The sequence below is a fragment of the Telmatherina bonti genome (assembly GCF_933228915.1).
Source record: "Telmatherina bonti genome assembly, chromosome: 4".
Lineage (NCBI taxonomy): Eukaryota > Metazoa > Chordata > Actinopteri > Atheriniformes > Telmatherinidae > Telmatherina > Telmatherina bonti.
This window is the reverse complement of record NC_136622.1, coordinates 21607386-21634967: the sequence shown is the minus strand read 5'-3', so window position 1 is coordinate 21634967 and position 27582 is coordinate 21607386. Positions and strand designations below refer to the sequence as shown.

General features: G+C 38.4%; 2 protein-coding genes across 2 annotated transcripts; both read left to right on the top strand.

Moving 5' to 3' along the window:
- Window positions 1–7691: 7691 nt before the first annotated feature.
- Window positions 7692–17341, top strand: LOC306755446 (differentially expressed in FDCP 6 homolog; the record flags this gene model as incomplete). The annotated part of the gene is made up of 11 exons (XM_079239830.1): window positions 7692–7787; window positions 10095–10235; window positions 10322–10507; window positions 11216–11443; window positions 11545–11691; window positions 13281–13389; window positions 13477–13775; window positions 13863–14029; window positions 14355–14553; window positions 16660–16750; window positions 16978–17341. 11 exons carry the CDS (start codon window positions 7692–7694, stop codon window positions 17172–17174), a joined length of 1860 nt encoding a protein of 619 aa, XP_079095956.1. The 3' UTR covers window positions 17175–17341.
- Window positions 17342–19454: 2113 nt separating this feature from the next.
- ppardb (peroxisome proliferator-activated receptor delta b) lies at window positions 19455–27375 on the top strand. The gene is made up of 8 exons (XM_079239243.1): window positions 19455–19832; window positions 21315–21705; window positions 21829–21980; window positions 22098–22236; window positions 22512–22714; window positions 23195–23401; window positions 23483–23726; window positions 25617–27375. Exons 2-8 carry the CDS (start codon window positions 21378–21380, stop codon window positions 25862–25864), a joined length of 1521 nt encoding a protein of 506 aa, XP_079095369.1. The 5' UTR covers window positions 19455–19832; window positions 21315–21377; the 3' UTR covers window positions 25865–27375.
- Window positions 27376–27582: the final 207 nt, after the last annotated feature.

Below are 27582 nucleotides of genomic sequence, written 5' to 3'. Positions count from 1 at the left end.
AAGCAGACAGTTGTAAAAATGAAACGAGGAAAAAAAAAAAAAAAAAAAAGTAAAAACATATTTTGATGTTCTCATACCGTGTAGATTGAAGTGCCTCTACCAGGTGGACAGACTGAATATCTGGGTGTTGCTCCCATAGGCCCTCTGTCCTTTACACCCTCATTCAAGAGGATACTTTGCAATGCAGTGGGGTCTGGTGAGAAGTCTGCAGATTTAACTGTGAGAAACCCACAAAGAACAAATTTTCAGCAGGCCTTCAGGGACATCTGACAGGTTTTCCCACTGTGCATACACAAAGCTAACACCAACAGACCTATTTAGATTGAGAGAATTACACCTATATAGATTCAATGTTGGAAAAAAGAAATTTGTATCTAGAGCCCAAAATTTACATCAGTCAGTCAAATTGTGCAAAATGGTCACCAGTTTAACTTTCCAATACTGAAAAAATCAGTTGTGTTTTTAGCATTTATATTTTACATAAACATCTCTTCATGCTGTTGAGGTACTGAGCTTAATTAAATACAAACACCAGTGTGTCATGGTATCTTCATGGCAAATCAAATGGCTTCAAACAACACTGCACACTTATTGTCTGACTGGTGCTTTGGAGGTGCTGAGATGCAATCTTTGAAAGAAACTGTCCATTGTTGGACTTTTTAAATTGTCCGATATATTAAAAAAAAAAAAAAAAAAAAAAAAAGGCATCCAGATGGGCTGCATCTAGAGCTAGACTACAGAACCCATCAGAACTTCCACCTTTGAATGTTGCATTTCTATGCTGTGAAGCTCTTTGGTTAACTGCAGGTGGTTTCAAATGTTCTGTAGAGGTTAATGACTTGATTTGATATAATGCACGCACGCACACGCACACACGCACGCACACACACACGCGCACACACACACACACACACACACACACACACATTCCCAGCATCATTGCAGCATTCCCATTTGATTCAGTTTGATTCTGTGTTTTAAGAAAAATAAATGTAACATGGTCTGGAGAAAAGACTGTAGCTTAGCAATGGCCAAGAAATGTTTTACTTGTCCTTATCATGTAGGTGACCAAAAGTCCACTTGGGCAGTAACAAAGATCCCAAATCACAGCAGATATCTAACAGAATCTCTTTTAGAAACTGTCACCTAATAAAAAGTGTGATCTCACCGAACGCATCAGAGTTCTGTGCTACGAAGCACGATTAACATACCCTGAATATCTCTTATGTAGGTGGACTTGCCCAGACATCATCAATCTGGATAAGCGGTACAACAAAGCTGGTCATCAACTCAGTAATTCAACCCAGGGTTTTCAAATCAAAATCAGAGCATGCTAACTAAAGGGGTGGTGAATACAGCCTCTAACCAATCACAAACATGGAAAAACCCTGCATAGCAGCCTATTTCACCATGGAGGAGCAGATATATATTCTTCAAACATAAGAATTTAAACACATCATTCAAGCTGAAAGCAACGCTGTTCCCGCAGGAAAAGCCAGAAAAAGAAAGCTGTTACTACGCAAGTTGGTAAGATTTAATAATATTAATTCATGGGTCAACATGGACAGACAGTTTCAGTTTATTACACCAGAGACGTTTCAAACAGAGCGCTTCCTCAGTTCCTTCCTGTTCTAAATAATTTCCATGCAGTCCTTCAGAGGCTCAGCGACCACGTGCGAGTGATTTCTGTGTTGGAATATTATATTCTTCACCATGAAGACATCAGTAGTTGTGAGTTCATGGTTCTGCAGTTCTGTCATTTATAACCATTATTAGACTCAAAATTTCAGATGAAACTCCAATAAAGGGTTTCACTAACAAGAACAAAAAGAAAAACATGCTTATAAGTGGCCACTTAAAATTTAATTCTTCAAAAGGATGAATCAATTTCTCTCCTAAGTGCTCCCTTCAAGATCGGTGCACCAACATTGTCAGAATGTGTTGGTAATTTTCTAAGAGAACTGCCTGGTCAGGAGATAGCGCTTTTATACTCACTGATCACTTATCCAGAATGTAACCTGCTCCAGAGCACATTATCCATTGAGCGTGAGTTACCAGGGTGATACACTCTGGTAAAAAGTGAACCAGCGTCATGGTTAATAAAAACTCAGGATTAACTGTGAAATTACCTTGATAAGTAAAAATCCAGCTTTGTAGTACGGCTACGGCTGTCAGATAATGTGCTTACAGAGGAGCACAGAGCTTAAAAATAATTTAATAGAGTTGGGTGTCACCACTCAGTACCTGAATTGATTCAGTTGAATTTACCGCAGCCTGATTTGATTCATTTCCAGATTCATTTATGTAACAAATTTATATTAAAATATATTCTCAGATCATTTTTATAAAACAATGACCCCGTTTACATGGCCATTAAAATCAGATTATATATTTGGAGTAATCAGATTACTGTAAAAAATTTGACATTTGCATGCACTTCTCAGATACACGCATGGAGACATCACTTCCTGTTTTCCTGTTAAACATGGCAGAGCCCATGGTCTTAAGAATTAGCTGCTTATGTAATACGCTGCTATTTAGTTTACAGGTTAATGTAATTCAATGGTGAATGGAAAAAAAGTCCAAACTGGGCATCATCTCAGTAAGAGGATCTGAATTTTGGCATACTGGTGCCTCATCGCAGCTGTAAACATTTTCCAGCAAAAATAATTTATTATAACAGTAATTTTCTGACAGTCCAGTCTGATATTTAGAATTTTATCGGGTGTCCAAAAGTTATACTGTCTAGGAGTTTCAAGTTTTGACATTATCTTTGGGTGAAAAAGAGCTAAATTTTGGACAGAAGTGACACAAATAGTCTTTTATTCAATCATTCATTTATTTTCTATCACGGTTAGTCCAATTCAGGGTCGGGGAGGGAAGCTGAAGCCTGTCCTAACAATTAGGCGAGATGCAGGGTACACCCTGGATAGGTTGCCAGTCCATCAGAGGGCGGCCTTTCTACTGTGTATATTTGCTAAGATCTTGCCAAGCATCAGTAAATCATGCGAGAGTTTAAAAAAAGAAAAAAAAAATTGATCTCCAAGTTTTATAACTCAATGTCAGATGAATAAATTTTCATCAATTCAAATTGATTTTCAATTTTTTTCTCAACCCAGCTCTGTTTGACAATGTCAGAGTAATGCTGCTGAGGTCTTTTCTGTCAAAAGGTGTCTACTGTAAGATTTGAAACCATCTACAGCAGCAACACTGCAGTTTTGAGTTTTTATGTTTTTGTTTTCAAAGATTACTTGTCGGGGTAATAATTTTGACGACAGAGTGCGTGGGGATGCCAGGATTGCAGTGATACCTGCAAAAATATTGCAGTTCTTTCCTGTTTATAACACTAGATTCTGTGTGTACTGACAGAGCTCTTCCAATATTTAAAATAATTTCTAAGGTAAAAAAAAAACTAAATTTTACACTAAAAATGCATAGATCTATACTTAAGCACATCTGATAAAAGCCCAGTCTCTGCCATCTATATGGACAGTTACAATTTGTAACAACTTGCAACTTAACATTGTGAACGACTCAGCTGTTCTCTTGTGCATTGCTGACCTGCAGTGGATCCAGTCTTGAGTTGATTCTTCATGATGGACACTCGCTGAGGCTGCAAACAAGGGTTTGTAAAATGTGTGATGTTTAAATTTCAACATACTGAAAGCAGTGAACAAAAAAACAAAAAACATCAACTCTTAACACTAGAACTGCCAAGCGGGTCATTTTTACCTCCTTGGCTCTTCAAACACTTATATCTCTGTTAAAATAAAATCCCTCTCTCTCCAAATTCATCACTTTTCCTGAAATGGGTCCAGTGAACTTATAGTGAATTTTGGTGAGTGTGTGATAACAACAAAAAGAAATCTGAGCATAAATATCTAGAACCGCCAATGGGGTAACTTCTACCGCCTAATGAAATGCATTGTTTTCATCTGTCAGATGTTTCTCGCGCCACGCCCATTTGCGCCACTCCCGGTTGCTTCGTAACACACGTGAGTTTGACAGCTGTCAAAGAGTGAGTAAGAGGGTTTTATGATCGCTGAATTTGAGAAATGGATAAAGACAAGAGATATGAATGCCAAAGAAGCTTGGTTATTATTTCAAGAACTGAGTGACGGAGAACCTGCTCTGGATGACGGTGGAGGAATAAGTAGCTGGAGAAAGTGATGATCTGTCTCTTTTACCTGATAACGAGTCATCTAGAGAGTAAGAGGAGCTGATCACACATCGCCACATCGCGTGTCATGTTGGTATGCAAGTGAATGAAAAATAAGTTGAAGAGCAGCGTTTATCTTACGGTAAAATTAATTAGAATATTGACTTTTTTTTTTAATTTAATATATTTTTTACTGTTGAGCTAGTTTTTTTTGGTGTTTTTTTTTTAAGTCTCATTTATAACTATTAACATAATAAATGGAATCAAACAACTTCAAAGCATCTTTGCGTTATTTGTGCTGTTGCAGCAGGGGGTGGTAAAAATCACCTTTCTTGGCGGTTCTAGAAGTATTGGAATGTTGGCGGTTCTAGTGTTAATGACCATGCCAAAACCAGGAAACTAACTCACCCGATATTTGTATGCTTTGGCCTGTGGAGTTGCAGATCCTTGACCTACGACCCCTATTCTCTCGTTCCGAAGGATACTGAGCAAAGCTGCATGGTCTGGCTGGAAGTTCTCCTCTTTGTGTGAAATACAAACAATTAGACCAAGAAACATGTCAAACTTGCCAAATTTCACTGATAATTATGAAAATAAAGATTGTACAAGCTTAGGATGCCACAAGTAGAAAAAAAACTGAATCTCAGTTGTGTGTTTTCAGTCAGAGAAAAAAATCTGACAATTACCATTTAAAGCTTTTGAAGAATTCCCCGGTGTGGTCAGTAGTGGAGTTTGACCAGGGTTTGATGTCTTGGATGAATCTTTGAGACTAAGCAGGTTCATGTTTTTCAAACAAATATCTGCACTAACAGCAGACTGCACAGAAGATTTAGCTTTATTCTGATGCATTGTGTGACTAGAAACCAAGGACAGAGGACTGGACAAAGTCTTTGTATTGGATGGACCAGACTTTCCTGACAGATTAGATACTTTTTCGGGAGTCTTTCCATGGGACTTCCCCAAAACTTTAGTTGAATCCCCTTTGCTACTCAGTGTAGCTTCTTGTTTAGGAGGCTTTGCATTACAATGTTTGTTTTTAGACTGGCCAGCATGAGTGTTTGAACGTATAGCAGGTAAGATTTGTCTAGTTTCAGCAGCTAATTTTGTGTTTTTTGGCTGGGTCAGGTTGAAAGGTACAGGTCGGGTGCATGGCTTTTTCTTCTTAGCTTTGCCCTGCAGGGAAATTATTCAGGTATTAAACATAAAGAATAAAATAATTAAAAGTAAATTATTTTGGTCTAAAGGAAATGAAGGAAGGACTTACAGACAAAGCTTTCTCTTCCCATCTGAGGTGTGACTGGCTGAACTCAGAAGGTGTCTGAAGACGAAGAGACTTTGAAAGTACTGGAAGCCTGCTTACACCTGGTAGCAAAGGTGGCCTCCGACATGATTCTGCTGGATCTTTGTTCTCACTGCCCTTGTTAGAAAAGCAGGGTGGAGGAAGTTTTGGCTCAGCTTGTTTTTCAATGCGTTCATTCTTCATTCTGTTAAAATTAAAAAATTTAAAAAATTAAAAAAAAAAAAAATCAATAAGATGTTAAAGTGTTAAGTGCACACTAAAAAGATATGACATCTCTTTTGTTAGTACTCCTACTATACCCAAGTCTCTGCTTGGATTAGTCTCAAACTAAATCTCGGGGCAAAACTGTTAAGAATGTTATATGTAAATAACTAGATCAGGTTTGTGTGTTCGGACAACCTGTTCATGGGCTGGTGTGGCAATGACAGTCTTCAGGAGAAAAAGATGCCATAAATGGTCACTACACTTAACTCCACAGCCTACTGCTATTAGCAATAGAAGCTCAAACATAAAACTGGTCAAACAACATCAAATAATTTATGATGGGGTCATAGATTATAATTTTTATGACTATTATAGTCAGTTCTGTAACTGACTATTTATCGTTGTGCCACAAATGCAGTTATATGATTAAGTACAGAGAAATGGGGGGAAAAAAAGAAATAAAAGTGGCTCTTATATAATAAAATACTTGCCTCTGAAAGTCACTGCGGATTTTGTTTTGACTTTGCTGGCGAAGAACTGGAGAGGAGTCCATGATGATAACTGGAGGAGCGATGGGACGATGTGGAAGATGAAGCTGAAGCTGAAGAAAAGCAAAACCATAAAACAATGCTCAGGCTAAAGACAGGTGAAAACAAAGATGGACACATAGTTACAGCAAACGTGTAATAAATTAAAAGGTACAGTCATTGCAGTTTAGGATAAGGAACAAAATTAAGTCACAGAAAAGCCAAGCTGCCAAATGCCAGTCTGGAGTACGCTGTAAATAATATAAAAACACGAGACAAACTAGCTACCAAGGAAGTTAATAATGACAATGATCTCATTAAAATTGCAAATACATGCTAGCAAGTAGACACATTCACGGTCTAAACCAAGATAGTGGCATTCAAACAAAGAGCTTAGCTTTAACAATAGTAACACAAGGCTAAAGTTAAAGCACACGCGACCAGTTCTGACTAACTTCACTCATTTCCTGAATTCAAAGAGGCCTCTACTGAATAGCTTAGAAATGCCGGTCTTATGCTTCTAATGCAGTTTATTCTCAATATTGAACAGCTTTACTTTTACCAGAGAGGCCTTAAGCAGGTTTAAAGATCCCCCTTCGTCCTTTACTACCAATAAACCGCAGGGCTGTGAACTTCCTGGACACTGGACATTTTGTAAAAGGCGCACTTCGCTATTGGTCACAATAAAAAGCCGTGTCAACCAATGAATGCTCTATATTGGCTGTGACGATCTAGTGAACCAATGAGAATCTGACTTTGATAAACAACGCCATGGCAACGGTGTGAAAGTTGTTTTACCACGTGACCCTTATTTACCGCGGCCTCCACCAATAGATAGATTATATTAAAAAGTCAATATTTGGTCAGTATGTGTATGTATTTCTGTGTTACTGTTTATATTTTCTACATAGTTTATGGTTTTAATGACAAATCGTTTTAGAAAACTCTGAATTAAAATATCTGATCGACACACTACAATTGTTATTTGATCTGTGGTCAAATAATTACATAAGTATATGTTACAATTAATATTTACACTATTCGCCCTTTGATGGACTGGCGACCTGTCTAGAGTGTTCCCTTCCTCTTGCCTGCTAATTGTAGTGAGTTGAATATATTTACATTTTATCGGTAAAATGTTCTAACAGCATTTGCATATTCAGCTGAACATTTTTTTCTTTATTATTTTGCTTATTTGAATTAGAATAAATCTGAATTCTCACCACTGGACCTTCCAGCGGTGAGTATTGTCTGGGGTCTGGAGGGCTGGACCAGATCACTGAACGGGGCCCTGCCTCTCTGGCTATGATTATGATCGTCCAGCAGGTGGCGCTGCCACCGGGGTGTCACTGCCTTGTACAGTATCTGTTTGACAGCAGCAACGCAGTGTGTGTGTATGTGTGTGTGTGCCTCTGCTTTTCACTCAGGGGCCCCGTGTCAACAGCAGAGGGAAGAAGAAGACACGTAGAGGAGGAAATCAGAAAATATCGCTGTGGCAGACATGGACCTGCGCTCTGAGCTGCTCAAGTCCATCTGGTACGGGTTTACAGCCCTGGATCTGGAGAAGAGTGGGAAGGTTTCAAAGTCTCAGCTGAAGGTGAGTGGTGGGTCCTCTACCTGAAGATGGGACTTCAAGGCATGTACTTTTTCTATTCTAAAATTTCTGTTCCTAGTTTTCTATTAACTTTATGTTCTATCGGATGGGTCCTCTCTTTGAAAGTCAAAACCTTGAGGTGTTTATCAAACTAAGTCTATAAAAAGCTTTTCTTGTTTACTCACTTTATATTTAAGCATGTGCTTCAGGAAATAAGGGTGTACAGTCTGATGTTCACCATCAATATTTCCTGTGTGAAGCTTTTTTTTAAACTGCATACTGCTACAAGGAACAAATTTGTTCCCTATATTTCGAGCAAAATGCTTACACTGCTGAAAGAAAGCACAATATGCACCTCTGTCTGGCAAGAGCACGAGAGTAACAGTTTGCTCTCAGTCTGCATATGAATGGAAGCCCTCATCTCCAAGCTGGGCTCATACTGGGCCTCGATGTGCCATCTTGTAGTGCAAAGGGACCTCTGGCACTGGGGAACAGTCTGTTGAATAGAGTATGCTCAAAAGAACATTGTTATAGTGAGATCAAAGACAAAGTGGAAACATGCTGGTGATTGTCGTGTCTTGCCACAGGGCCTCAGCAAAGCCACTGTACATTTTGTTGAACTCACTGTTATGTCACTTATGCTTGATGTTGCTTAGACTCCATTTACAGCTGCTTCCACGTTCCTACAATGTGCTGTTGGCTGGCACAGTCTGGCTCCCAGCAAGTTGGCCTCATGACTGGGCTTATCCCCTGCTAACATGCAGCCTGTTTACAGGTACCTCGTTTTGTAAAAGCGCTCAGGCAAGCAGTGTGCATGTCGTGGCCTCAAAAACTCACAGATGTTGTAGAGCATTGGAGACAGGATGTGGTTATGGCTCAACACACAGAGAGTAGGTGTCTGATAACATGCAGCAAATGTTTCAAGAAGATGCACTACTTTAAAGAAAGAAATCAAATGAGGAGGAGAGTGTTTATTGAATAACTGAAATATGACTCGTTAAATGTACCCACAGCGCAGTGGTCACATGGTCAAACTGTGACAGGTATCACAGTTTACCATTCATACTGAATTTTTATTGTCCCTTTTCATATATTTTGGCATTCATGCTGCACCGTTGCTGCATTCACATTACTCCATTTAAACCCTTTTGAAAAAGCCCAAAAAATCATTTCCGATTCTTTTTTTTCCCCCCACACCTTATATGCCAGATTATACCAAGTATTACACCAAAAGGAGAAAAATCAGGCAATAATGATCTAATTTTTAAATAAATCCCCACATCTCACACTGGCACACAATTCATGGAAATACTGTTGTTAGTAACAAAATTACTCTAATCCTGCGACTTTGATGGAAGTTACTAACTATGCACATAAGCTCACACACGTTGCAACGTACCTTCTTCCATAACTTTAGCCAAGTTACTGTTCTTTTTGGAGTTAGTGTGTTATTAACACATTATTAACTATCTGATGAATAAGAGCTCAGTTTAATATATCTATAGACAAGTTTGGTTTTTTTTTGCAAAAACTTCCTCTTTTTCGAAAGTGGCATGCAAAGTTTTTTTCTTTGCAGCACGTTAAATGTGATCTGGGGAACAAAATTCTATGTTGTAGTTTGAACAACCCAAGTGATTTAAGCTCTTTTTAATTCATGTCTCAGAATTTATAAACTTGTGATTTGTTCTGTCAGCATGAAGGTACATAGTTTTATATGTCAAACATCACACAGCTACAAATAGGAAGACAATATTTTTTACAATAAAAGTTAAAATCCAGTTTGAATATTTTAAAAGCCTAAATCAAGTTTTAATCAGGGCCCTCACACGCCCCTGACTTTAACCTCACCTAAAATGAATGGATGTGCATGCATGTTCTTTCAGCATCTCATGGAGCATTTTTACGGAAGAAAAAGGATACCACAGCATTTCAAAGGATGTGTTAATAATGTAATTAACAGGCAGAACACTCAAACTTTTGAATTCAGGCCTTTTTTGTACTTTTAGGTGAGAAAGATTCGGAGAAAAAAATCTGTGTTTCTTGGAAACCAGGTATAACAGAAAGGTTAAGTCTGTCAGACTCCCCCATTCACCAACACATTTTAAAAGGAACGAAGTTTGGCTGAAAGAGACTGAAAGAAAGTTAATATGTCATTATAATTTGTATTTACTTAATTTTTTCCATTTAATCTCTAAATATAATACAGTAGAAAACCAAAACTCTGAGCATTGCGACACTTAATTTACCAACAATTAGTAAAAGTTGTTTCGTTCTTAAATATTGCCTCTCTGTTCATTGCGTATTTTTTAGGTTTTGTCTCACAACCTGTGCACAGTCTTGAGTATCCCACATGACCCAGTTGCTTTAGAGGAACACTTCAGAGATGACGATGACGGCCCAGTTTCCAGTCAAGGTTACATGCCTTACCTCAACAAATATATCCTGGATAAGGTGAATAACCGCACAACTTTTTGCTCTTTTTGTTTCAACATCATGTAATTTAGTAATTTGCAATTATAGCATATGTGTTGCTGTAGGTTGTGGAGGGATCTTTTGAGAAGGAAAATGTGGACGAGCTCTGTTGGACTCTCACAGCAAAGAAAAACTACCAGCCAAACAGAAGCAGCAGCTCTATTCTACCAGACAAGGATGCTTTTCGACTGTGGTGCCTTTTTAATTTTCTCTCTGAGGACAAGTACCCCTTGGTCATGGTTCCTGATGAGGTGGGCTTCATATTATGTGACTTTTCATCCTCTGTTTGACTTTAGTCACACAAATTTTTAAAAATTATTTTGCTCCATCGTTGACTATAATTGTGGAACTGTAGTCAGTAATCTGTGACCTAAAAATAGAGTTGGATCTTGAACAATCCCTGAGAGCACTGGCTGAAACTTTGTTTTGCCACCATGGAACATGGTGCTCTTTTCATGCAGCGTTGTGGGCTTGTTTGTCACTTGCAAACTCTCATTTTGGTTTCCTGTCATGCATTTTTCACTACCGTTGCCAAGACAAAGCATAAAATTTCAAGGCTGTTGTAGTTTCTTTCAGAGTTTTAGAGATTGTCATCCACTTACGTTTTGGTGTATTATTCTCGCACTTACCACAACAGAAAGAAATCTGTGATGTAATGAGTGTTAACGTGTTACTAAAGCTGGTTTAGCTGCCGAACAGCATTGCCGTTGTTTGTATCGCTGGATGTGATTTTTTTTTTTTAAAGGAGGTATTTTAAGAAGAAAAATTGAAATGGACAAGATCAACTTATCCCTTTTTTAAGCTGTACAGTGAAACTAAACCTCCCTTAAGAGAGTCATAAAAAAGTAAAAGTTTATTAAAGTTATATATACTGCATAGATACATAAAGTACCCACTTGAAATGAATGCCTTTGACTTTTTTCCTCTTGAGTGTCATGACCTCTTATTTCCCTCTGCAGGTGGAATACCTCCTCAAGAAGATATGCATGGCTATGAGTATTGAGTTGAGCTGTGTTGAGCTAGAGGACTTCTTCTCCCAGGACTCAGTACAGCAGAGCGGCATTACTGTCTGGATATTTTTAGACTTTATGAATTCTGGGAAAATAACCAGAGGAATTGACAAGAGCATCATAAGCATGGCCATAGAGGAGGTATATAGGGAGATAGTTGGTGATGTTCTCAAAGAGGTAGGAGACTGATATGTTCCCAGATAAGTCTGTTTCAGTTCCTGCATGATCCACTTTGTGTCTGTGACAGAATGGTTATGTATTGTTTTGGATGAATACAGGGTTATCTGTGGAAGAAAGGCCAGCTGAGGAGGAACTGGAAGGAGCGTTGGTTCACCTTAAGGCCCAGCAACTTGTACTACTATACCAGTGAGGACCGAAAGGAGTGCCAAGGAAACATCGCCCTGGATGGGAATTGTTGTGTGGAGGTAAGCAGCTGGTAATGCTGGTAATGCTAATTTGTGGATAGTTTGAGACTATCCACAAATTATTCATCCTATACATTTGCTTTCTGCTGCAGTTTTCAACATAATGTAGTAATTTCCTAGGGGGTTGGGCTTCCCCTAAGGCGGTAGTCTCTACCTCCGGTCCTCGACATCTGCCATCCTGCAGCACATCTGATTCAAATGAAAAAGTTCTCCAAGAACTTATTGTCAACTTCTGGGCCAGTCCCTAAATGAACCATTGATTTGAATCAAGTTCGTTGCAGCAGGGAAACACTAAAACCTGCAGAATGGTAGATCCAAATGACCTGAGTTGGTGACCACTGCCCTATGGTGTCACAGGATGATGCTGAGAGAGGTCATACCATTCATCTTTGTCTTTTCTTTTACTGACAAAACATACAGTGGTTGAATATATTCATAGCTATATGACTCAGAAAAAAAATTCCATTCACTCAGGAAGACTGAACACATTTTTTCACTTGCCAACAGATAAATGTTCTGCTCAACAGTTTCATGAACAGAAAAAGAAAGTGAAAACTGAAAACTAAGGTTTCTGAGAGAGGAAAATTTTTGGTGTATTAGTCTTATTTTCATGTTTCCATCCTCCATATGTATAACTTCTTGTTATTCTGTAATTTAGATGTTTTACAGTGTTTTGTGAGTCATTTGAATAGCTGCTTTATACACTCCCCTTACTGCAGTTTTCTTTACTCAGCTTTAATTTACTACCAGTAGAGACCAAGATCTTTCCTACACTTTTCATAAACTATAACCAGTAGTGAACTTGGCCCATTCACAACGGTATGAACAGGTGATGATTTGTATGCTTGAACAGGGGTACAGATGGCTTACCTCTAAATTTATTACACCCCTACATGCGCATGTGGTGACAATGGCTTCATAGAAGTTAACATTGTTCATGTGCAGAAAATGATTTCCTAACCCTTACTGAAACCAACTTATGACCCCTCTACTATTTTTTCTGGAGGATATTTCCCAACAGAATTTAAAATGTTGAATCATGAGCAAAAATACACACACACACTCAAAAATCATGAGCAAACTGGACAATTTTTCACTTCACCTAAGTTTGTCTATGGACTGATGATTTGGCTGCATACACCCACAGTACAAACCAGTTCAATAATGGAAATTTCCCCCCAATCCCTCAACTTTAAAATATTTAACTCGTTCCTTGTCAGATAAACTTCATAGTTATGAAATGAAGGGTTTGATTTTATTTACTTATTTATTTTACAAATCTGATCATTGTCTCCACCCTTTGCTTTTGTTCACTTTCTGAAACATTTTTTCCCTTAGATGTCATGTCGAGAATAGATTGGAAACTATCAAAACAATAAAACAATAAATATGAGACAATAAAAATGAGAAATTTTGAAGTTGACTGTTAGTGCAGCATGTATATAATATGTTTCATTACACAAAGTAATTGTGTGTCCTATTCAGTGTATATTTAATTTATGGTTTGAACAAATGCAAACAAAGAAAAGAAGAAAAAATCCAGATGAACAAATACGAATTGATAAAATGTATGTTTGTTGTTTGATCAGGTGTTGCCTGATCGAGATGGGAAAAGGTGCATGTTTTGTCTGAAAACTCTTTCCAAGACCTATGAAATGAGCGCCTCGGACACCAAACAGAGACAGGAGTGGACCTCAGGTGAGAGAATCTCCTGCTTTTGGAGCCATAAATCAATCTTAACAAGGTCATCTTCTTCTAAAGATATTAACATCATCTTCTATACAGCCATTCAAACAGCCATCAGGCTACATGTGGAAGGTAAGAAGTCTCTCCACAAAGATCTGAAGATGAAGAGACGGGAGCAGCGAGATCAACGGGAAAAGAGACGACAGGCCAAGGAGGAGGAGCTACAGAGGCTTCGGGCCTTGCAGGAGGAACGGGAGCGCAAGCTGGCAGAGCTGGAGCTTCTAAAGGAGGCACAGAAACAGGCTCAGGTGCTCTTGGAGCAGGACGAACAGAGGAGGCGTCAGCAGCATGAACAGCTCCAGCGTGCACTGGAGATTCAGCTCCGTGAGGCTGAGGAGGTGAGCTTGGAGACCAAGCAGGAAAAATTCAGAAACCAGAAAAACAAAAACAACCTAAACACATTTCTTGTCGTCATGCGCATCCAGGCCCGGGTCAGCATGCAGGCAGAAATGGCTCTAAAGGAGGAAGAAGCAGAGAGGCAGAGAAAGCGGATTCAGGAACTGGAGGAGATGCAGAAACGTTTGGAGGAGGCCCTGCAGCAAGAGATAAAAGCCAGGTTGGATGAGGAGGCCTTCCGCTATGCTCAAGCAGGGTAAATATTCATATTCAGCCATTCAGATATGCAACATTCTAGTCCTTTAAGGTGTATGTCCAGGGTCACTTTATGCATGCAGACAAATATCAAACCACTGAAGTAATGTTGCATGAAGTTCCTGAGGAAGTTAAGCTGAAGCAAAGGAAGTTGTTAAACATAGCTGTCACATAGATCAGTACGTGACTGTTCTGTCAGCTATCAGGCAAGAATTTCTTGATGTACTGATTGATCATCCAGGACGCTTCACTTAAGGCCTTGTGCGGCTTATATATACATAGTCAGGTGTGGAAAGTGTAATATTTGTGTTCTTTGTTATGCACAGGTTACTAGCTGAGGAAGAGGAGAAAATGAAGGCCCTAATGACTTTGCAAGAGGAGCAGGAAGAGTACATCCTGAAGACACAGAGGGAGAAGCAGGAGCTGAAACAAGAAATGGAGGCAAAATCTCGGGCTCTTGAGGAGGCGCAGCGGCAGCTGGAGGAGGTCCGAGCCAACCGGCACAGGGTTGACCAGGATGTTGTGGTACGTAGTGTTGGGTTTTGGCAGAAGCAAATCTAATTATTAGCCATTATTAAGTGTCTATGGGCAATTATTAATATTTTGTAAAATTATTAATATAAAACATTACTTATCACTTAAGAAATCCCAGATCTAATAACTATACCCTAATATCTGTTGTAAGAGTCTGTCTCTTTACAATCGTGCCAGAAATGACATGGATAGAACAAATAATAAAGGCTATGAATCAAAGCACTGATCTTCACAACCAGCAGTCATTACAGTAGACATACACAATTATCACACAAGTTATTTTTTTAACAAGAGAAAAATATATTTATTAATGTAATAGTAATTGTATGTATTTAGCTAATACATACTATTACTGTACTCTGCAAAGCATACTGTACAATTAAAATCAAATTATCATTACCTGTGACAGTGACTGTGTGTGTGTGTGTGTGTGTGTGTGTGTGTGTGTGTGTGTGTGTGTGTGTGTGTGTGCGCGCGCGCGCATGTGTGTAAATACAAACTGAGGTTGTAAACAATGTGGGGCAGAATAGTGTCTTCACCACATGCCTGGTAAAGACACAGGATGGCAATGTTTGTAGGAATAAGAAGGCCTCAAGATGGCTGCCATTGTCATGGATTTAAGTAAATGTGTTTTTTTTTGTCTATCTAGCCACATGTGTCAGCATTTTTTAAGCAACAACACATGTGTTACACTTGAACAAAGGAATTATGTTGGAAGTCCTTTCTTGTGTCTAGATTAGTTAAAGACAAATCAAAATGGTTGTGTTGAAATTCCAAAGGTGCCAGGTTAGACAAAGGAGGTGCTAGTTTAGCATGTGAGTGCAGTTGTAAAACATAACTTGTCTAAATAACCCTAATTCAACAGAAAGTTGAAGAAAAAAGTCAATGAAAGTAAGATTTACAGTTAACCTGATCATTGCTATAGCTAATGCAAATGCTAACTGCTAAAGCCCAAAACACCTCTTGTTACCACAGTCCTTTGGAAACGGTTGGCGCTTGAGGAAATGGCGGAGTTGGGGAAAGATCTTTTGCCCCGCTAGGCCCAGTTGCATCCAGTTGGGGGTCTCAGTTACGTTAGCTTTGGTTTTCTTTCATAATAAGGAGAGTGGTTGTTAACAGAAAGGCTAACTAAATGGCTCTCTTGGAGGGAAATTTTCCTCGATCTGAAAAGAGTCCAGATTCTAGAAAGAGACTGCTTCTGGCAGGCTGACCTGGAGATGAGAGAGCATTTGGAGTTACCAGACTTGGTCTTCTCCTGAAGCCTGAAAGAAAGCACAGCTGCTGTTCCTTGGAACCAGGGTGAAGGGAGGTGCAACGTCATTAATACTCCAGGATGAAAGTAATTCCAAACCCTTCCGAGGACTGGCTGGAAAAGAGATGATCCAACAGACCAAAGAGCAGCAGTGTAAATGTGCATCAAAAGAGAGTTGATGTACCAATCGATGCTTGGTTCTGTGGTGTCCCATTAATAGGAAACACCCCACCAAATTACGTGATGGAAATGAGTTAAGACTTTTTATTGAGCCTTATGTGACGATAGGATGCAGTGCCCTCAGTTTTGTAGGAACTGAAAGGATGACAGAGACCAAATTTGGATACATATAAGACTATTTTGTGTCATCATAAATGAACATTTTTTTATTAATCAGACTTTTTAAACTTCTTTTATTACAGAAATGTGAAAAGTGTCATGTGTTTTAGACTATTTTTGCAACAATTTATGTTGACCCAGATAAGTAGACTTTGATGAAACAAAACACACTGCTATATTAAGTACATAATGACAGTAATATAGATTTCACACATATTTCAAAGAATAAAGTCTTATTTGTTTTCCTTTCTTTGACATCTCAGAGCTTTTTACCTCAGCAAGAATTTTATCATGTTGTAATCTTACAGAGGCTTTTTTTTTTGCTTTGTGTCCCGAAGAAAAAGTTGCATTTAAGGTGGCATGTTGACCAAAACAAAAAATGTTTGCTTTAACAGGTGACCTTTCTGGTCTACTTTACTTGCTGTTGACAATATTTAGCAACCGGTTTACTTCTTGTTAGTTGATACTTGTGGCAAAGGATGTTCAAGAGATTTTTCTTCTGACAGGCTGCTCAAAGGAAGCTTCGCCAGGCAAGCACCAATGTCAAACACTGGAACGTCCAAATGAACAGACTGATGAGACCAATCGGACCAGGCGGTAAGTGTCCATATACACAAAGAGTCCATAGACATGAAAAACATGTGACACTTGAAAAGTTGGCTTTTCATTTGTGTCCTGCAAATAAACTTTATTAAATTTGATTAATTATTTTCAGACAATTCCCTAATAGCTGCATCGTCCTGCCTAAAGTGCTTTATTACAAACCTTAGACTTATTTTAGCTTATTTATTCTTTTTTCTTTCTTTTCCTTTTTCTTCCTTTAGAGAAAAGACCATCTCTGGGAAGCTCATTCTCAGCCTTTCAGATCCCAACACAGAGAGACCCCGGGCTTCGTCTCATAAGGCAATCAGGATCGGAAGATCAGGACGAGGCGAGCAAAGAAAATGTCGACAAAAGAGCTGGGTCTGATAAAGAGAAACGTCACTCTCATGCCTCTAACGGAGGCATGGACATCCCTTAAACCATGAATCAGAAAGGTCACTTGATTTGTAACAAGTGACATATTCTGACAGGAAGGATACGGTTGTTTGATGTGTGAACTTGCAAAAGCAGTTGGACATCTGGACATAAAACTGCACTTACTACTATTTCTAATACATGTTGAGTTTACTGATTCCCTATCAAAAGACAGCTGTATAAGACATTTCATCAAGACCATATCCACCTTTTGGCAAATTGCTGTTTTGACTGCACCTCTATAAGACCTGTTATGAGTTAAAACAATACCTCATTACAAAGACAAAAGCTATAAGAAAGAGGCTTAATGGAAAATTAGTGGGGATGTTTAAAAGAAATGCATTCATATTATGCATAAAAGAAGCTAATATTTTTTAGCTTTGTAATATGGAAAGATAACCATGTTTGATTTTTTTGTCAGTAATTTTTGGGGATGGTGGGAGGTAACTTTGATTTCTTATTGGTTTTTGCTTCCAAAAACTGAAAAGAGAGGGAAGGGAAAAGAACGTCCTGTTTCTAATATGACATAACATTATTGTAAATAAAAAAGTGACTTGTTTCAGTCATTTCTACCAGTATCTCTTCTGAGTTAAATAGTATGTAACATGGTCTTCACTTTCAACTAACTAAAAGTTTAACTTCCTAAAATGGAAAAAAAAAAGCACATGGCACAAAAAGATGTTGACGCCCACATCTGCAAAGTGCACATCCGCTTGAGTTTACATTTGAATCTACCTCATTTTGGAAGTAGAAGGTGTCATAGTGATTAATGTGATGCTTAACGCTGTTGAAAGCTGAGCAAAGAGAGACATCCCCTGACAAACTGTTAAAACTGCACTCTTATTGGGTGTAATCATTTATTTTTATTCTTGATGACCTACTCATTTGTTTTGACATAAAACATGCCATTAATCTTTGCATTTTATTTGTTAACGGGAATAAACGTTTTTCTCCTTTTCGTTTTTTTTTTTCAGTAATCTTAAATATTCTATGTTATGTGGGTTACATGTAGTTCCTGATATATAGTAAATAAAGCCTATAAATCAGGAATTAATACACATTAAGTATGATATTAAATGTATTATATTTTCTATATACATTAGAGACCTTATTTCCTGTACTTGTAACACACATGATATTGACATAAAAATAAGAAAAGTTTGTAAGAAAAGTCTGTAGAAAAAAAAAACTGCAGGAGAAATCCATAATACCACGCAACACCCACCCAAGAATTACATGCTTGATTTAGAAACACTAAATCCATGAGATTATGAGTGCAAACTAACATTTGATTGACCTGTTTGTGGGGACAAAAGGGAAAAGGGACAAAAGGGTTTTTGGGATGGATTAAATGGTCATGGATAATTAAGACAAAAATATAATTTCCTTTTAATCTAGCAAAGTGTTTCTTTTTAAAAAGTGTTTCTTAGGTAAAATTAACCAACGCTTGCTTGCTGACCAATTTCCACGTCCACTTCCACACATTGCACATAATTGTAATGACCAGTGCTACATAAAGAAAAAAATCTATACTGTACAATTTAAGTATGATGTTGACGGTGTAAACTTGGTCCAGCTCACCTGTAAAGAACCAATACTTTGTGATTCACATCAGCAAATTTGAAAGAATACCAGTTTTATGCTTAGAGCAAAAGTTTAGACTTATTTACTATGTGAATATTTAGTATTCATTTTAGATTTAAGATTAATTATTATTTATTTATTACATCTAAAGTTTTGCACACTTTTTTTTTCTTTCTTTCATTCTTTGCTCATTAGTTTATGAAGTGCCACTCAGAGTCTGGACGCCAACCAATTGAAGGAAAATGAGGAACAGAAAATGGTTTTCTGCTTTGATTGGTTTGGTTGAACAAGTCTGTCAAATTGGTAATTTTGGCAACAAATTGGTTAAAACATTGTGGTGAAAAATTAAAGCAAAAATACAAAAATCTTAACAAACGCACTCTTTTTCCTTTTTTTTTTTTCCAATAATTTCCCTCAAAGAATAAAATAATCTATATTCTGTTTATGTGGTTTGTAGTATTGAAACTATCTATTAATAAGAATGTGAAAATCTGTATTTGTGCATAAAGTAAAGAAGGGCTTTCTACTTTTGAGGCACACTGAGCTGTTTGCGTGATCCAATGTGGTGTGTGTGTGTGTGTGTGTGTGTGTGTGTGTGTGTGTGTGTGTGTGAGTGTATGTGTGTGTGCGTGTGTACGTGCGTGCGGGGCGCTGACATGTGACAGGAGGAGGAGGAGGAGGAAAGGGGGAGTGAAGCAAAGCAAAGGAAAGCAGAGTAAAAGCAAAGCAGGGAGCAGCAGACTGGGAGAGAAAGAGAGACTGGGAGGGATTACGATTTAATTTAGCTAATTTGCATGTTTTATGTTTCAAACAACGGCAACAACACTGCTTCTCCTCTTCTCAAATGCTCACTAGTTTAACAGCCCGGAGTTTACATGAAGGCCTGAATGTGTCCAAGTTTATGTTAGTTAGCAGTCTGACGTTAGCCTCTGCTATTAGCCTACTCCCTGCTGGTGGTGACTCCAAACAACTTGTCAGCAGCCGATCACTTCTGGACGGGACTGTTTTCGCTCTCTGTTTGTTTTAGTTGGTTGCCATAGCGTAAACATCCTCTTAACCAGCGGCACTACTGGGAGAGGTAAGCTAACTTTGAACCCAGCAAACCTTATTTAAAGGAACACAGTGAAAAGTGGGTTAGCTGCGCTAACAGCTAGCTAATGAGAATACTCAGTCAACATCAAGGTTAGTAGCTCCCTGGCGGAGTTAGCTAACTGAGCCGATAGGCAAGACGGCCGACAGGCAACCAAGAAGAGCTCAGTGCTGGTTTCATAGTGTTAAATGTCTGTTAAGAAACTTCGATGTCAGACGTGTTTGTAACTTGGCCTGCCTTTCATTTATTAAAGTCGCTCAGTCCCCGGTAAGTTAGCCGATACTTCCGAGAACCAGTGTGACAGGTTGTCCATTGAACTAGTCTCAACACCTTCAACATCCGGTGGGTTTTTTTTTCCTCTAAAACATCCGAGAATGTAGTCAACTATACTTTCCGCCTTTGGACACCATATAATTGTATTATTCTTATTAAAATCTGCTTCATAAAATGCAGAATTTGAGGGATTTTTTCATAGCTCAAAGCTACACACATAAGCAGATTAATCCACTAGGGGGCCGTGGGGTAAAAATATTACCCCCACTCTGCTGCCCCACCGCCTCCACCAGCTTCAGAGCTGCACAGTGTGTACACAGTGCAAGCACCCTTTCCCCTTAAAGCCACCACCAAGTTCACTGAGCACCCTGCCATGGACCTGAGGCAAACAATAATACAGATGTCTCTGAGCTGCAGTAAAGACAGAGGAAATCTGGAAATGTTCAGGATGTGGAAAAGTCAAACTAAAAACTGTTAAAACAGGCACCTTTTTTATTTGATTAATGGGTTTTCAGTCCTTATTTTAAAATTATATGATTAATATCAAACACACAGATTATTACATGATAGTTAAAACATGTGGAAGTTGTCTTGGGCAAAAAAGTGAACGCTGTTTCATTGGATGATTTTGCATGTAAATTTGTAGATCTTTTTATTTTTTTATGCATTATCACCAACGCCACTATTAAGGTTTCAGAAAACTGACAATTTTAGTGTTTTTTTAGCCTTTATTTGTCTGTTAGAAGTGCTCCACAGATAATCCAGATGACAGTATGTTTATATCACAGTGAAAGCCTTAGACTGTCAAGGGCATTCACTGGCTGCTCAAACAAAACCAGTTGCAACTGACTGACTGGGGGACAACCAAACAAACACACAGTAAAAGATTAATAAATGCATTCTTTGTAGGTATTACCAAACTAAAAGCAGATAAAAAAAAATCACGTGTGTGTTTACCAGCATGCTTGTATGAAAACTGATGTTTTAGGAGGCGTTTTGATAACATTGAATTGGACTGTAAACCGCTAATGTGCTGAATCATATGCTGGATAGCGAGCTCCATGATATGCAGGCATTTGGACCCACATAAGTGTTAGCAGCTGTTCAGTCTAACTTTGTATATATTGCAACATGTTGGGTATACATTGTTATTTTAATATTTCTTCTAACATGAAAACAAAAACCCTCTGTTTTTAGCTAAATCAACCATGATGGCTACGTGACAAGCGATTAGCCACTGAGTCCGCTTCAGCAGGAACCATGGAAGAGTTTCAGCAAACTGCCACCGAGCAGCATGACAAGGTAAATGGCTGCAGCGAGCCCAAGTCCCCCCGTGACACCGCTGATGTCAGGTGGACGCCACCAGAAGGAGAATCTGGAGGCTCAGACAGCTGTGGGGGGACAAGTGTGTCAGAGCTGACGGACCTTCAAGAGTTAAAGACCAGGGAAAGTGAAGATGAGGAAGAAATTGAGGAAGAGCTTGCTTGTGAAGGCCTTAAAAGGGACCAGAAGAAAAAACAGAAAGAGGTTCAAGATCAAGAGAACAATCACAACAAGCAGAATAGTTGTGCGTCATCCAGCTACACAGGTAAAATCTTCTGACTATATTTCCCAAAATATGAAGATAACATAATTAGACGCAAAGCATAATTCATAAGACTTGATATTCTTGCATATAATAATAATTATCATATTTGTTTTTTAAATGCAGACCTTTCCCAGACTACATCCCCCTCGCTGTCAGAACAGCTGCGTCTTGGCAGAGAAGACAATACAGGGTCTGGTATCAGTGTGGAGTGTAAGGTCTGCGGGGACAAGGCCTCTGGCTTCCATTATGGTGTACATGCATGTGAAGGTTGCAAGGTAACACAGTTTGTGTATAGCCACAGAATGTCTGAGTAAGATTAGAAAGTTTGACAGCAGCACTTTTCGTTCTCACCAGCGTGAGTTGCTGAAGCAGATGTGTTGTTTCTGATTCAGGGCTTTTTCCGTCGGACTGTTCGAATGAAACTGGAATATGAGCGCTGCGAGCGTTCCTGCAAGATTCAGAAGAAGAATCGCAACAAGTGCCAATATTGCCGCTTCCAGAAGTGCCTGTCTTTGGGGATGTCTCATGATGGTGAGAATGAAATTAGCTTTTATTTCTATGATTTACTATGTTAAATAAAATCCAGAACTTGATTAACAAAAGTATCCAATATGGGTTTTGATTAGTATAATTTTACAGAATGTGTGGTTAAAAAAAAAAAAAAAAAAAAGTACCTATCTTCATAGTTTGTTTGTGAATAATTAAATGTTTATTATCCTAATAAAAACCCAAAAAACAACTGTCTTTACTTGTTCGTTATGTGAATATTCAATCAGAATAAATGTTGGGATTATGTGTTTGCCCAGCAATCCGGTATGGACGTATGCCTGAGGCAGAAAGGAAGAAGCTGGTCGCAGGCCTTCTTGCAGAGGAGGTGAACCTCAGCAAACCAGGTGGTTCAGACCTAAAGACCTTGGCCAAACAGGTCAACACAGCTTACTTGAAGAACCTCAGTATGACTAAGAAGAGGGCCCGCAGCATATTGACAGGCAAAACCAGCAGCACCTCCGTAAGTTTTCTAACAATCACACCTCAGGTTTATACAGTAATACTTAAAATTCACTAATAGCAAATTATCTTTTTACTTTTTTTTTTCTCTGGTTTTTCTCCCTTTAGTTTTTTCCCCATTTAGATACACATAAATCCAAGAGTTTAAAGTGGATGATGTTGCATCTCTTGTCAGGATGTTGTGCTAACTGCTCTGGCTTTTGATAGAAATAGTACAGTATACAACAGAATTGAGCACAACTTTCCGCATTTGGACCCTCACAAACTCATATTGACAGTAAATTATTTGTTTTTTCTGAAATGCATCTGAAAATTTAAAAGAGAGCCACAAAGTAACTTAATTTATTTGGCATTTTCAGTATTGTTTTTGTACAGATTGTCAATATATCGTCGTTCTTAAATTTCTTACCAGCAGAACACTAGTTTGAAGTTTTTACAATTACAAATGGTTAGAAATGTATATATCTTTCCCCTCTGTCAGCCATTTGTGATCTATGACATGGACACGCTCTGGAAAGCAGAAAGTGGTTTAGTGTGGAGCCAGTTAGTTCCAGGTGCACCTCTGACCAAGGAGATAGGAGTTCACGTATTCTACCGCTGCCAGTGCACTACGGTGGAGACTGTACGAGAGCTCACAGAGTTTGCCAAGTGCATTCCAGGGTTCGTGGACCTCTTCCTTAATGACCAGGTAAGTCCCCCCAACGAAATGTTTGCCTGTGTGTGTCTTTCTACAATACACAAATGGACCTCCAATTCTGTGTTTCTGCAGGTAACTTTGCTCAAGTATGGCGTTCATGAAGCCATTTTCGCCATGTTGCCATCCCTCATGAACAAAGATGGACTACTGGTGGCCAATGGCAAAGGCTTTGTGACGAGAGAGTTTCTGCGCAGCTTAAGGAAGCCCTTCAATGAGATCATGGAGCCCAAGTTTGAGTTTGCTGTCAAGTTTAATGCTCTCGAGTTGGATGACAGTGACCTGGCCCTATTTGTTGCTGCCATTATTCTCTGTGGAGGTGAGACTGAGAGGTTTGCTGGTGAAGTATCAAGAACTATTGAGTTTGGTTTGTCTGTAACAGATGTCATTTTTTACAAAAATGGTATAGGTGTTTACATTTTCACAATTTTCATACATGCCTGGACGTTTGACTTTCTCTGCTCATCTGCGGTGTATCCACTGCCTCAGTTGGATGGTGAGCTGTCAGCTGAAACCTCAGATTTCATTTCAGTGTAGAGAAGAACAACTGCCTTTAACAGAGCCAACAAAGAGCTATTATTTCTTTTTGTATAACCCAAACCACTTCCACACACAACTTCTCAGATGCGTTCATGCTGCTAACTTTGCTCAGGTTGACTTTCCTGGTTTTCGTCTTCCATTCACCTTGCAAATACAAAAGTTTACTGCTAGTTTAACAAGATATTAAACAATGAAGATTTTGGTAAATTTCTAAAGCACCTTCTGCTGGATCTGAAAAGTCCTCTCCCACTCTCAGTCTGTGAACTGAATTTATGAGCCATTCAGTAAAGCTGGAGTGATCAAATTTGAAGACATACCAGCTGTTTAATTTATTGCATGTTTCTGCATGCCGCATTATTTGTTCTAGCGTGACTGTAAATCAGGTATTGGGTGCAGGGGTTTCAACTGACCTGATGGTCAACATGAACTGTGGGTGAAGAAGTCTTGGAATTTTATGTTGCCAGCATTTTACATATTTTACACTTTTTGTTGTGTGAGATCCAATCAGGTTTATATATCTGTAAATATTTTAGTAAAGACATTTTCAGGTATGGTGTAAGGTTAATTTGGCCTTTTATCAGATATGTCGTTAAATCTTAAGTAACTCTCTAGGAAACCATCATGGTTTAATGGTTAGCGGTTATGTAAGTATTACTCATACATTCCTATATCCCAGTCAGTCTGATAGCTTCTAAGTAACTCAAAGCATAGCTAATGGAGCAGTGATCAGTTCTATGAAAGACTTAGGCTTTACATTTAACCTAATATAAAAATAAAGTCAAGAGGGTGAAAATAAATTTGACAAACTTCTCTACTAAATAAGTTTTGAAACTAACTTACTGAAAATTAAGACTGAAGTTCAGCTGCAGGTATGTTTTTAAAATAGCTCCAAGAAAGAACAGATTAAATCAAATTGAATGCTACTGGAAAAAATCCTTTCAGGACAATCCCGGCCTGAAATTGTTAGGGTAAAATTCTGGATGTCATGTTTGTCGGTGAAACTTTAAACCAATCAGGCCAAGTTCTGTCATATCAGACAGAACTGCAGGAGGAAAGCGACTGCCCAGTCAGAAAACTGCTGCTTTGCTCCCCGAGTTCTAACTTTGTAATATTTTGATACATGTGTGAAAGATGAAAACACTTTTTTAATTTACATGCATGAAATTCTTCATGGATCGCGTTTAGTCGGCACTGTGCAGCTTTCCATTAAGTTAAATCCACCTTTAGAAAAATTAAAAAAATAAAGGGGGGGGATCAAGCAATCAGTTGATTAATTAAATGATTATTAAGCATTATGATGTTTCATGACATCAACTGTCAATATTTGAGCAAAACCAGTAAACAAGAAAAGTCAAATCTGCAAAGTGGAAGGTTTCTTTAGAATGTTTTATGTTGAAAATGATTACTAGTGAATTTTTATTATGATTTTCAAATGAAAATAGGTGCGCTACAAAGTCCAGAGCAGCTCTGCTTCAACAGAGAATGTGCATGTAATCCTGCTGATAAAAGCCCAGGTTCAGAAATGTTGTCATATATTGTTGTTATCAGATGGTTGATTCAATATCAGTGTTTGACGTAAAGGCTAATTACTCAGTAATAAAAGCCTTGCTCAGTTGCTCAGCATAAATTGTTACTCATTGTAACACGTTTTTTTTTTTTGCCTCCTCAGATCGTCCGGGGTTAATGAACGTGAAGCAGGTGGAGCAGAGTCAGGACAACATCCTCCAGGCCCTCGACCTCCATCTCCAAGCAAACCACTCTGACTCTCTCTACCTCTTCCCTAAGCTGCTTCAGAAGATGGCTGACCTTCGTCAGTTGGTTACTGAGAACGCTCAGCTTGTCCAAAAGATCAAAAAGACTGAGTCAGAGACCTCGCTCCACCCTTTACTACAGGAGATCTACAAAGACATGTATTAGGAATCTCCAGCACAGACTGATTTTAGCAATACTGTTACAGACTGAATCTACAGTTATAACAACACACTGCGTCCGGTTCGAGCACTGTTCCACAAATGTGCATGGCTTTTTTTCAACATGCAGATGAAGCAAATACACTTGGTAGGGCTAAAGGAATCAGCAATGTCTTCACAATGTCAGCATTGCCCTCAGCACAGTAATGTGTGTATGTTTGGTTGCGTGCAATGAGCATCTGGATTATTTTGCTACAAGCCTTAGATTCCCATAACGGTCACTTAACAGGAAGAGTGATATTTTTTCTTAAAGAGGCTGTTCCTGTTTCGTCCTCAGAGCAAAACTGACCCCAGAGCAGTGTTTAGAGCTGCTTGTTTCTCACCTTGCCTCTGCTTTGCTGCAAAGGGAAAGCATTTTATGTTCTTACACCAATGGCATTGTTGAACTGGCAAAGAGATATATGTTTTTGTTTCTTGCTGGAATGATTGTAATTGTTCTGGCTTTCAGTTAAGCTGAAGATGCACAAATTGCGAATTGTTTACATCATTATGATCATCATATTCATCGTTAATAACAACCATTTTGCCATTTGGTTAAACAACAAACTGGGCTGGCGCCAGCAGTGTGGAGGGCTCTCAGTGGAACCGTCTGTGCAATACAATTTCCATTTGTCAATAAATGTGAGAACCAAGTTACTTAGGTTTTGTCTTGAAGCCATCTGCCCAAATGATTATTTTTGGACTGTGCTGCACAAGTTTCTCTTTCAAGTCTGACACTATAAACACAAAACCCTCTAAAATTCAAGTAACACCATTGTTTGGGGTTTTTTTTTTTTGGTTTTTTTAAAAAAAAACAAAACATTGCCATGCTCTGGATTTGGTTAGTGTTGTATTTGTGTAATTTTGTTACTAAATATTTGTAATTGTTGATCACATTTGTAAAGGGCAAAACATGAATTATCTTTTTTCATGTATTAAGTGTATGTGTCAGGTATTGTTTTAGTTTAGTTCCTACCAAATATATCATCAAGCCAACCAACAAATCTTTCTTTCATAGAAATTTGGATTCTGCGGTGCAGCAGAGTTGAATTTAAACCAGCATACTGAACCATAATATGTTTTCTTGGAAATTTGATGATTGAAAGTTGATATCCAGAATTTATTATTGTGCTGTTTTTATATTCAACATATACACAATCATAGATTACTACTTCCTTTGTGTGTCTGGTTTGTATAACAGCTGTACATTTGCCCAAATAGGCATTTTCAAAGGTTACTCATATTATTTCTTATAATTATTGTACTCCAAAAAGACTTCATGCCAGCTGTGGCGCGCACTTAAGCAGTCTCCTCTCTATTCTTACTTGTCTTGATTCACATCTACCTCTAATATGATTATGCCACCATTTCATCAAATCCCTGAAATTTTGCCTTAATTCATGACATTTGTGCACATTGTTAATTGATATGACATGCAGTGTGCCATGTTAGCAAAGGTGGTTTGATAAAGCAAGAAATTACACCAAAAAAGCATGTGTAAGCTACCTCTTTGCATCTGTAACTGTTGGATTTACGTTCAAAAACTTTTTGTGACTTGAAATCGTTTTTACCAAACTGTCATGTAAACTATCTAAAATTACAGTTTAGTGGGTTTTTCCACGTATAAAGTCTAATAGAAATAATAATTCTCTTTCCTTTTTATTATTGAGCCGTTCAAAATATTAT

Bases quoted from the DNA above. Each gene is read 5' to 3' on its own strand.
- ppardb (XM_079239243.1), top strand. From the start codon at position 21,378: ATGGAAGAGTTTCAGCAAACTGCCACCGAGCAGCATGACAAGGTAAAT. The intron at 22,715-23,194 runs GTAAGTTTTCTA...CCCCTCTGTCAG, and splicing joins GCAAAACCAGCAGCACCTCC to CCATTTGTGATCTATGACAT. The intron at 23,727-25,616 runs GTGAGACTGAGA...TTGCCTCCTCAG, and splicing joins TGCCATTATTCTCTGTGGAG to ATCGTCCGGGGTTAATGAAC.